At 45.9% G+C, this 12,104-nt stretch overlaps 1 protein-coding gene across 2 annotated transcripts; it reads left to right on the top strand.

The window, feature by feature from the left end:
- The first annotated feature begins 597 nt into the window (after positions 1-597).
- On the top strand, positions 598-7,126 carry LOC130113200 (uncharacterized). 2 transcript variants are annotated; one of them, XM_056280753.1, is made up of 3 exons: positions 598-783; positions 2,580-2,844; positions 5,557-7,126. In XM_056280753.1, the coding sequence occupies exons 1-3, from the start codon at positions 692-694 to the stop codon at positions 6,226-6,228; spliced, it is 1,029 nt and encodes a 342-aa protein (XP_056136728.1). In that variant the 5' UTR covers positions 598-691; the 3' UTR covers positions 6,229-7,126. The 2 variants fall into 2 exon arrangements, with proteins under 2 accessions (XP_056136728.1, XP_056136727.1); XM_056280752.1 differs by having other exon boundaries at positions 598-834.
- The last annotated feature ends 4,978 nt before the right edge of the window (positions 7,127-12,104 follow it).

Below are 12,104 nucleotides of genomic sequence, written 5' to 3'. Positions count from 1 at the left end.
GTGCAGTACACCCCGTATCGAATCCCGCACCGGGACAGAAAATAGCTCAGTTACAGTAGAAATGAATTGCAAGGGAAAAAACTGATGAATTGTTTTAAAAGCCACTTCCTTGATCTTATTAATATTCCGATGTTTAGAAGGAAAGCGCCAGAGTTTATTCCAGTTCAGGTCTGAAGTAAAGTTATTCCAGTAAGAAACGACATTTGGAACAGAGACTATTTCCCTTTGACATAAAACAGGTACGTCACGGTTATTCTCGCTCCTTTTAGAGGAGGAACAGATCCGACCGCCCGCCGTGTAAAATTCGCTTTGCTAATGTCCCTCACGGCCTTCCGTAGCGCCGCAACAAAGTCACGTGACGTACGTAACCACGTCAGCCGGAATCCGGTCGGTGGATAAACGCCCAGCGCGAGAAGTCGTCCTTGCTTTATTAGCGTTATAAGTTAACATAGCCAGAGGGCACGGATCATTACAAGCAGTAACAACAGGATCCATCCATCATCCGAACCGCCTGTCCTGCTCTCGGTCCGGTCGTAGTCCAGTCAGGAGCGCGTAAGCGTGTACGTGTCTGTGTTTGCAAGACGCTTTACGACGCCACAAACCCCGGCGTCACTTTCTATTTTTTACGACAGGGTGACGTCACCCACTAACGTCACATGACTTCCGCCACAACGAGGACTGGACCGTGCCGATGATCCGGGGTCTGGCCGCAGCCGCCTCTAGTTTAATCGCTGTTTATGCCGGCGTCCTTCTTCGTTACGGGCCGAGAGAAACGCCGAGCAGGTCGGTCTCAGCTCCTCTCTCTATGTCGGTAATACGGTTGTTGACTCGACGGTAGGTTAGCCGGAAGCCTCCGAGTTAGCTTAGCGTTAGCGCGTTTTAGTTTGCCGAGTTGAAAAATGTCTGTTAGTCTATACTCGAACATTCGGTGTTTGGTGAATATAGTTTCGATTCGCTAGCGCTCATTTCCAAAATGCTGTCTAGATGTTTTGGCTAAAATATCACCATGACCTCCGTATGGACATCTCCCCCAGAGCCCAGTCAGATATCACCATGGCCTCCATATGGACATCTCTCCCAGAGCCCAGTCAGATATCACCATGGCCTCCATATGGACATCTCCCCCAGAGCCCAGTCAGATATCACCGTGACCCCCATATGGACATCTCCCCCAGAGCCCAGTCAGATATTACCGTGGCCTCCATATGGACATCTCCCCCAGAGCCCAGTCAGATATCACCATGGCCTCCATATGGACATCTCCCCCAGAGCCCAGTCAGATATCACCGTGACCCCCATATGGACATCTCCCCCAGAGCCCAGTCAGATATTACCGTGGCCTCCATATGGACATCTCCCCCAGAGCCCAGACAAATATCACCTTGGCCTCCATATGGACATCTCCCCCAGAGCCCAGTCAGATATCACCGTGACCCCCATATGGACATCTCCCCAGAGCCCAGTCAGATATTACCCTGACCCCCATATGGACATCTCCCCCAGAGCCCAGTCAAATATCACCATGATCCCCATATGGACATCTCCCCCAGAGCCCAGTCAGATATTACCGTGACCCCCATATGGACATCTCCCCCAGAGCCCAGTCAGCCAGTTTATGTTCAGAAACACCAGCTGGACTTGATACACATCATGATGTCGTTGTTAGGTGTGTTGTCCATCACAAGCTTCCCCACGGTGTTATTTAAATATTACTAGATAGCGGAAGAGGGGCAGAACGGACGTTTGACAACAACAAAGTCAAGCTATCTGATTCTTCATTTATTTATGCCTCCATTCCAGGTCAGACTGGTGGTACTGGTATTTAGGCGGCACGGTGGTGCAGTGGTTAGCGCGGTCGCCTCACAGCAAGAAGGTTCTGGGGAGCCCCGGGGTAGTCCAACCTTGGGGGTCGCCCTGGGTCGTCCTATGTGTGGCGTTTGCATGGTCTCCTCGTGTCTGTGTGGGTTTCCTCCGGGTGCTCCGGTTTCCTCCAACAGTCCAAAGTTATGTAGGTCAGGTGAATCCATCCATCCATCCTTTATCTGAACCGCTTATCCTGCTCTCAGGGTCGCGGGGATGCTGGAGGCTGTTCCAGCAGCCATTGGGCGGCAGGCGGGGGGGCATCCTGGACAGGCCGCCATGCCATCATAGGGCCGACACACACACACACCTAGGGACAATCTAGTATGCTCAATTCAGCTGACTTACATGTCTTACATATCTGCTGACATATGCTAAAATACCATATTGATGAATCTGAGGTTCATTGCATAGAACTGTTTGGTAATGTAAAGTATAACATCAAACTAAAAACTAGTTTTCAAGTAGCACATGCTCAAATATTTCCTGACCTCATTTTGCGAGAGATTTTTAGGTAATAGATTCTCATTATAATTAAATCAAATCAAAACTGTGTATCAAAATGTGACAATATCTGAATTTAAGGCTGACACGATACCACTGAAAGATGACAAATGATAATATTGAATTACAGTATTGCCCAGCTCTGATCCATTTTATGCGGAAACACGTTTGTCCAATAAATCAGATTGTGATTCTGTTCTCCACTCCTCCCTCAGAATGTCCTCGGCTCTTCCTCGTCATACCATATGGGAGTCAGAGGAACTAGTTGCCTACCTCCACCCTCGACCCTGGACCCCAGGCACTGTTGTCCTGGAGCAGAAGTCCCACGGGGGAGCAGCAGGCAGCATCTTTGACTTAGGGCAGAGGGAATATCTGGCGATGCTGTTTGGTGCCAGGACCGTGGGGCATCTCCTGTGTGAGAGGCTAGGGGTACACAGGTGTGCGTTGATCACCAGACCCCAGAAAGAAGAACCAGCACAGGTGAGGGTTTCTGTGCAGCTTTAGTATCTTACATTTAGTTTACCTGAGGGATTTCTGTTAGCTAGCCATCATTCTTGTTCATGAGAGAAAAAAAGCTGGGTGGGACAGAGGACAGAACCCCAATTTACCTGTCTTGCTGACCATGAATGAATGAATGATGATTTATTGTGAACATGTAAATAAGCAGGATTTAACATAACATAGCAAGCCATTGCCATAATCTGAAGTGATCAACAAATCCACACATCAAACTTAAGCAAACAGATCTCCATATACATCAGATTATTTGTTACATGTTGGAAAAGGAGTAGGAGGAACTACACACTTATTTTTTCCTGCCCCTTCTCACCTACTCTTAAGTTAATTCAGCTACTGTACATTACAAACTCAATTCCCACTGTACTGTATAGTTCACATTCAATGCAAGTTGTGCTGCACAATACAAACTCACCTACTGTGGGCAGTAAGAGAAGGAAAAAAAACATAAATAAACATGAAAAAGAAAAACACATCCTAATGTCATGTACCAAGAATAAACAGATCTCAATGCTACGTACAACCCAGATAGCTACTATGTGTCACAGAAAGAAAAAAATGTAATAACTTTTTAGAGATAAATAAAACTTAGACAGTTAACACAACTCCTCGCATCCCTATATCTCTTGATAATCAGTACTTTGTACTTCTTCTTGAACTGTGTAATGTTTGTACTTTGAGCTCCATGCTGAGACTGTTCCACAATTTTACCCCACAGATTGAAATGCCCATGCTCTTCAAAGTTGTACCAACACATAATTTTTTGAAGTTTTAAGTACCCTCTCAAATTACATTCCCCTTCTCTATCTGAGAATACTTTTACTATATTACTCGGTAGTAGACTGTTTCTTGCTTTGAACATTGTTTGTGCTGTGTTAAATTCTACTAAATCACTGAACTTCAAGGCACTTGATTTTAAGAATAACTTGTGGGTGTGTCCATGATATCTTACATTGTTAACTACATTATTATTGTGGCTCTTTTTTGTAGTATGCATAATGGTTGTAGGTTGGTTTTATAGGTGTTACCCCATACCTCCACACAGTAGATCAGATGTGGTAAAATAAATGAACAATACAGAGTGTACAATGACTTATGATCCAGAATGTGACTTGCTTTTCTCATGACCACAATGCTCCTTGCCAGCTTTGCTCGCACATATGTTATGTGAGGTTTCCAGCAGATTTTGTGGTCTAGTATCACACCTAGGAATTTATTTTCATATACTCTTTCTAGTTGGATATTGTCAATCACTACTTTTGCTTTGGTGTTTATTTTATAATTTCCAAGCAACATAAACTTTGTTTTGTTCAGATTTAAGGATAATGTGTTTTTGTCAAACCACCATTTTAATTTTTCTATTTCTATTGTGGTCAACTCCAAAAGCTGCTGTAAATTCTCACCAGAACAAAATATTTTCGTGTCATCTGCAAATAGAACAAATTTCAATATTTTTGATATCTTTCATATATGATTCAAGTACAGAATGAACCGTTTTGGACCTAAATCGACCCCTGGGGTACACCACAAGTAATATCCATGCATGACGATTTATGTTCACCTATCCATTACAAACTACTGCCTGTTACTTAAATAGCTTCTCAGCCAATTCTGCACCACCCCTCTGATACCACACCTTTCCAATTTGTCTATTAATCTATTGTGATCAATAGTGTCGAAAGCCTTTTTTTAGATCTGTAAATGTCCCCACAGCAAACTTTTTTTGGCCTATGCAATGTCTTCAATTAATTCAGTGAGTGCCAGAGATGTGGATCTGTTTGGTTGGAACCCGTACTGGCTATCTGTCAACAGATTGTGTTTCTCAATGAATTTGTGTAGTCTAGCAACAAATATTTTTTCTAGTATTTTGGAGAATCATGACAATAATGAAATTGGTCTGTAGTTAGTAAATTGGTGTCTATCTCTGGTTTTATATAAGGGTATGACTTTTGCGATTTTCATTTTTCTTGATACTTTACCAGGTTGAAAGGACGTGTTATAAATGTGGGTTAGTGGTTTTGCAATACTTTCGATTACTTTCTTAACTATTGTCATATCAATATCATTCCGGTCAGTAGATTTTTTGTTCCCGCAGTTGTTTACAATGTTCATGATTTCCTTCTCTTCTACTGCTCTAAGAAAATTGAGATTGGATTTCTGTCCCCATAATCACTATCATGATCATGGGGAGTCAGTGTGTCTATATATTCTAGTTATTTTGAGCAAAGTGAAATTGCTAAGTCAGTCAGTTAAGCTTATTTTATGGCCATTGGCAAACCAACTCACGGTGAAGTTAACTGTTCCTTGGTTGAATGCAAGGTTTATTCCCATCTATCTTCTGTGTGTACGACGGAAGGGGCTCAGGCTGATGGATGCAAACAATGGTTCTGTGGTGTGGCAAGGAAAGTCTGTCATAGCGTCAATTAAAGTGTAGCGCTGCAATAGAATAGGATTCCATAAAGCTGTGAAGTGACTATGTGGCCGCCACAGAATAATCCAGAGCAGAAGGGTAGGATTGTTTGAGGTAGTTATGTGGTGGCATCAAGTTTGCTAGTTTGTGGTGTTATGTGGTAATTTCCAAGTACTCAGAAAAGAATAGAGATCTGATGAATTGAGGGAAATGAACTAATACTGGGTCGTAGTACATTGTAATCATTATTATTTTGTTGTTCACAGATCCGTATTCTCCCACTGCATGGCCTGGATGCTGATTGGCATCCTCACCTGGCAGGAGAGGAGGATTACAGCCCCCATGACCCAGGCTACTGCACTTCCAAGAGTGGTCCTCGCTGGACAGACTCCAGTCTTGCATTGATCCAAGCCAGAATCCGCGCCAAGCTCCCTTCCCCTGAAGCCCCACCCAACCTTACCTTCCTCGGCTCTGACCCCAACCACCCCGGCCTGTTCTCACGCATCGTCCGTGGGGAGGAGCAGCAGTGGCGGGTGTGGGAGGATGAGGGGCACGTGGCCTTTCTCACTCCTTTCCCCAATTCCCCTGGACTCACTGTATTGGTCCCACGCCGACCTTTGACCTCTGACATTTTCCGCCTGGAGAAGGGGGATTATGAAGAGCTGGCTCTGGCAGTTAAGAAGGTCTCCAAGCTCCTTGAAGAAGGGCTGGGTGCTTGGGGGGTTGGGCTCATCTTTGAGGGCTTTGAGATTGACTATGCCCATGCTAAACTGATTCCACTGCTTCCACCTCCATCATCAGATGAACATGACCTCACCCCTAACCCACCCCCTCCCCAGTTTTATCCCATTTATCCTGGGTACATCTCCTCAGAGGATGGACCTGAGGCAAGCGCTGAGAGTTTGAAAGAGTTTTTTGTGAAAATTGCACAGCTTTAAACTCAACAGTTTGTTCTTAGTTAAAACATACTTTTTTTGCTCATCTGCCTTTATCAAAAATACTCCTCGGCCTATGGGCATCAATTTCTTTGCACTAAATGACCAAAATAAAACAGAAAGTGCCTCATGACAGCGTGCAATGGGGCCTGCGGTACAGCATCCAAAAGACATGGTATACTGGAAACTGGTCATTGTTGCTGAAACATGGTTTTTGTACCCTTGGATTGCAAAGCTTTGTGGATGGAAGAGGATCCCTTCCCTTGTGTAGATGGGAGATACATTTTACATGATACCTGATATGGAAAAGTACAAGAATAACACAAATATGTAGGGAAAAATATAGAAGTTTGTACTGGTCCTGGTGCACAAACTACATATAACTACCAAACTACATGAGTTTTACTCTCACTGTCTGTTTTTACATTTGTTGTTGAGGTGGGATGAGGTGTGAATATCTGAATTGCAGTATTATTATAACCCAGGTTACTGCGTCTGTTCTGATTATCTTTTTCTTTTTTTTTACCAAACTGTTACCAAAGTTTTCAGTAAAGAGCTTTTTGATAGAAAATATTTGCCAAAAACATATCTCTCATGTCTCAAATGAACATGAGTTTTGCTATTTTACAGTGACTTATCTGCTTTTCCTCCTTTGCTTGATAAGAAGCAGTGGCCATAGAAATCTATTTTCATAGTGCACATTGCACATTGTAATGTAATTTAAATATTGTTGTTGCACTTGATATAGCTTTTACTGAGAATTCTCAAACGTTTACCCATTGATCACTTTTATTACAGTAGATCATACAGATATGTTGTGCAATCATTCTGATTTATATTTTACCATGTTTAAATTTGCAATGAGATTTTATATTCATTAAAATCAACAAACATCTATTAACTGAAATGTCATCAATATCTCTCTGATTTTGAGGACCCGAAATGTAAACTGGGGCGGTTTGCAGCTGAGTGTGAAATGGCCGGGATGAGAGTCAGCACCTCCAAGTCTGAGGCCATGGTTCTCTACTGGAAAATGGTGGATTGCTCCCTCCGGGTTGGGGGTGAGTCGTTGCCTCAAGTGAAGGAGTTCAAGTATCTCGGGGTCTTGTTCACGAGTGAGGGTAAGATGGAGTGGGAGATTGACAGGCGGATTGGTGCAGCATCAGCAGTAATGCAGACCTTGTACTGGACCGTTGTGGTGAAGAGGGAGCTGAGCCGGAAGGCAAAGCTCTCGGTACTACCAGTCAAACTTCATTCCAACCCTCACCTATGGCCATGAGCTTTGGGTAGTGACCGAAAGGGTGACATTGCGGATACAAGCGGCTGAAATGAGTTTCCTCCGTAGGGTGTCTGGGCTCAGCCTTAGAGATAAGAGTGAGGAGCTTGGACATCTGGAGGGAGTTCGGAGTAGAGCTGCTGCTCCTTCGTGTCGAGAGGAGCCAGTTGAGGTGATTCGGGCATCTGAGTAGGATGCCTCCTGGGCGCCTTCCTTTGGAGGTTTACTGGGCTCGGCCAACTGAGAGGAGACCCTGGGATGGACCCAGAACTCGCTGGAGGGACTACATGTCCAATCTGGCCTGGGAAGAAGGCCTTGGGATCCCCCAGGAGGAGCTGGAGGGCGTTGCTGGGGAGAGGGACATCTGGAGTGCCCTACTTAGCTTGCTGCCACCACGACCTGACCCCGAATCAGTCGGCAGTGTAACCAAACTATCGATATTGCACCAACAGTTTATCTTAGTTATGGTACACCTCAGAGTATTTTGTTTCTCTTGATTAACTGCAGTACAGTATTTAGTGTAGTGGTCCAATCACACATCTGAGTGACTCTAATTATCCTGCAGCTAATTGGTCCCACAGTGTTTTGATTATGAGGCTTAATTAACTGCTTGCTAAGTGTTTCATTAGTAACCTGTATACAAGGCATAGTCTGACAGACTAGAAAAAAGGCTTTTATTTTTCAGCAGGGAGAGCTTTCACAACCTTTGACAAGGGAAGTAGAATATTTTAACAAATAGCAGATGGACTCTAACCAGGAGGGTTTTTTTCCTCTTAGTCACAAATTATCTCGTCCTGCAAAAAGACATCATGGACTTTGACAGATATAGGCGAGATGGGAACAACATTGGTAGTTTTGTCCTTTCACTACACACATTTCCAAGAAGGCAGATTTCCATTTTGATTCAGGGCAGATAACACTGAAGCATCATGTCCCACTAGGGGGATAGGGGCTAATTCTCAGTGGGGCTAATGCCACAGCGGCTGCCAGGCAAGTCTTCCATCCCCGCGCTTCAGCATATCGGCTCCCTCACGCCTCTGGGCGCACGCGCTTCCGATGACCTCACGGTCTCACCATCCCACTTCTGACACCAATGTAGCGAATTCGAGGGGCAGTCCGGGAACCGCCACAGCCGGGACGCGAACCCGTGTCTCCCACTCCGCAAGCGACAACGTTAACCAGTCGACTAGAGGGTCCGACCCGTAAGTCAAGGACCAACGTGTCTACTTATCCATGCACGTTACAGTATTAAGAATTGAATCTCCAGTTGGATCTTAAATGAGTCATCACAGTACGTGTCCATAGAGAAAGTGTCCCCCCAAAAGAAGGGACTTTTGTATGTATAAGGTGGACCCCAGGTGTATCATCTCGTAAGCACAAACTCACCAGGAAGAGTGGCGCTAAGTGCTTGACCCCATACGCAAACCTTTGGAAATACCAGGCACCACCGTTATCTGTCCACAGCCTGTTTACTGTGTTGTGGGACTACTCATAGGCCGCGGAACCGGTATGGCCAGTAGGGCCGTGGCCATGCCTACTTTGGCGTGCATCAAACATAAACGTGTAAAAATTCAAATCGCAAATACGTGACATTCTTAATGTATTGCACTTTTGCACGCTGTAAGCCTACGTACAGTACGTAGCCTATCACAAGCAACAAACTCTGTTTCCTAATGAGTGATTGGTTATTTGTGTCACGTGAGCTTAGCGTCACACGGATGTGAATTCCACAGAACAAAATACCAGCGCTCTGTGTAAGTAGACTAACTGCTAGTGTGTTCGCTAAGCTTTAAGCAATAGTAACGTTCAAATGAACGATGAAGCGTCGAACAATAACTGATTTCTTCGGGTCAAAGTTGAGCAAGGTAGCTGAGACAACCACCGTCACTCCAGCCCACAATGAGCCCACAATGAGGAACCGGAAGTAGAATGGCTACCTGTCGCTGCTCCAACTGGCCCCTCTGCCGCCGCTACCCTCCACCTTATGAGCCTGTCGCCCCATGCACACAGGCTGCGGACATTGCTCTATACAGTTCCCGTGTCAACTGCCAGCACCAAGAGGTCTTTTCTCAACCCTTCGTCGTATGAAGACTTATCTAAGGTCAACAATGACTCAAAGGAGACTCAATGACTTGATGTGCAGCCACACACTCGGGGATGCTTTGGCCAATGTGGATGGTCTCGCCATTGCCAGTGATGTCATCCAGCACAACGAGAGACGGAGGAACGTCTCTGGGAACGTTTAAGACGGGGTGGTGAGCGTTGACGTTTTTTAATGCTATGCAACTGGACTTGACGTGTCAAATGATTTATGCTTTCTAATCATACTGATTATACTATTTGATTGTGACTCAAGTGTGGGCTATAATCAGGACAAATAAAAACGGCAATAATAAATAATGATAAATAAAGTTATGCGTTACGAGTGTGGCGGGGGGGGGGCGTGACGTCATTCTTGGCCCTACCCATTCGAAATGCGTTCCGCGGCCTATGGGACTGTAGTGGTTATGGGGCTACATAATTCCCCTTATTGAGCTGGTAGGAACGTTTGTTTACCGCTGCTGTTTCCTCGGTTCGGGTTTACAGTGACACACTTCCGCTGCGCGGGTTTTTTTTTGGTTGTTGTTGTAATGGTGGAAGGAATACATGGTGCACGTTGTGTATCCGAAAGAGAAAGTTGTCACGACTCCTGATTGAGCTCCTCTACACTGGTGACCCCGACGTTTGTCTCTTGGTAGTTATCAGAGACAATCTTTCGAACGAACATGGTTGACGAAATCAACGCGGTTTCTCTCACATTGCCAGAGTTCTGGGAGTCGTCGGCAACGACATGGTTCGCCCAGGCGGAAGCGCAGTTTGCTATCCGCAAGATAACGGAGGATGCTACTAAATACTACTACGGGGTATCGGCGCTCGGGTGTTCGACTGCAACTAGAGTGGCGAGTCTCCTTACAAATCCTCCGGCGGCAGACAAATACAAGGGGCTCAAAGATCACCTCTTGAAGATTTTTGAACTTTCTGACGCCGACAGGGCCCACCGTCTCTTTTCTCTGCAAGGCTTGGGTGACAGCAAGCCATCCGAGCTCATGGACACAATGCTGAATCTGCTGGGACCAGCGCACACACCTGATTTCCTCTTTGTACAACTGTTTCTGCGACAGCTGCCTGCTCAGGTGCGGACCGCTTTGGCCAACACCAGCGTTACCGATTGCCGCAAGCTAGCTGAGGAAGCTGACAAGTTCTTCCTGGCCAGCCAACAGCAGCACTGCGCGTCCGCGCTCGCCCCTGCCCACCCCCACACAACACCACCTGGTGACTCCATGGTGGTCGCCGTGGCAACCCCCGGTCGGCGACAGGAACCCGGCCTGTGCTTTTACCATGCAAAGTTCGGGGCCAAGGCGAAAAAGTGCACCTCCCCGTGCACTTTCAGCTCGTCGGGGTCACCAGTGTAGAGGAGCTCAAGCAGGAGTCGTGACAACTTTCTCTTTCGGCTACACAACGTGCACCATTTATTCCTTCCACCATTACAACAACAACAAAAAACCCGCGCAGCGGAAGTGTATCACCGTAAACCCGAACCGAGGAAACAGCAGCTGTAAACTAACGTTCCTACTAGCTCAATAAGGGGAATTATGTAGCCCCATAACCACTACAGGACTACTTTATTGTTCGCATTAATACAGTGGCCTATAAATGCTACGTTGCCGCTAGAGGGCATTCAGTGTAGTGACAGCGCATCTGATTGTAGTGTACCCATGTACCAGTCGTTCTCTATTAAACCAGTAAACTTCTATCTTGCCTCCTCGTGATACTGCAGCCTACTATACATGGTGTCAGAAGTCTACGTACCCATAGCCACAGAAGACAATCGGACGAAATGGCGAAATTCTCACCGCCAGAAAACTTTGATTTCACTCACCCAGGGCACCGTTAAATGCAGTGAGCGTGCCCGACAAAGTGTCTGGTGGCCTGGAATAGGGAACGATATTGAGAACATGGTCAGTAGTTGCAGACACTGTCAAGAGTCAAGGCCAAGTCAAAGGAGAGAACCTCTCATGACAACTCCATTACCAAGCCGCCCCTGGGAGAGGGTAGCTGCGGACATCTGTGAGGTAGACAAGAAACATTACTTGGTAGTTGTAGATTACTTTTCCAGATATATAGAAATAGCCTACCTACAGAACCTGTCAGGAGAGACTACCAGAGCACGCTTAAAGAACATGTTTTCACGCTGGGGATAAACTGATGTTCTTGTAACAGATAACAGCCCACAGTCCACTGGACAAGCCTTTGACCAGTTTGCTACTGACTTTGATTTCCAGCACATCACCTCAAGTCCCCACTATGCTCAATCCAATGGAGAAGCAGAAAGGGCGGTGCAGACAGCGAAAAAGATCCTGAAACAGCCTGACCCCTTCACAGCTCTGATGAGCTACAGAGCAACACCACTTCAAGCCACTGGAGTGAGCCCAGCACAACTCATGCTGGGCAGGCAAATCAAGACAATGGTCCCCACACTCAAGTCAAACCTACAGCCGGCATGGCCAGACTTCGAGCAGGTGAGACAAGCTGATGAAAGGGCAAAACAAAGCTACAGACGTAA

Source organism: Lampris incognitus, chromosome 5 (assembly GCF_029633865.1).
Source record: "Lampris incognitus isolate fLamInc1 chromosome 5, fLamInc1.hap2, whole genome shotgun sequence".
In the NCBI taxonomy this organism is placed as follows: domain Eukaryota; kingdom Metazoa; phylum Chordata; class Actinopteri; order Lampriformes; family Lampridae; genus Lampris; species Lampris incognitus.
The sequence above is the reverse complement of the archived record's forward strand: the minus strand, read 5'-3'. Positions and strand labels throughout refer to the sequence as shown.

Excerpts from the sequence above, each read along its gene's own strand:
- LOC130113200 (XM_056280752.1), top strand. The coding sequence starts at position 692 with ATGATCCGGGGTCTGGCCGCAGCCGCCTCTAGTTTAATCGCTGTTTAT. Across the intron at positions 835-2,579 it reads ATACGGTTGTTGACTCGACG|AATGTCCTCGGCTCTTCCTC; the intron begins GTAGGTTAGCCG and ends CTCCTCCCTCAG. Across the intron at positions 2,845-5,556 it reads AGAAAGAAGAACCAGCACAG|ATCCGTATTCTCCCACTGCA; the intron begins GTGAGGGTTTCT and ends TGTTGTTCACAG.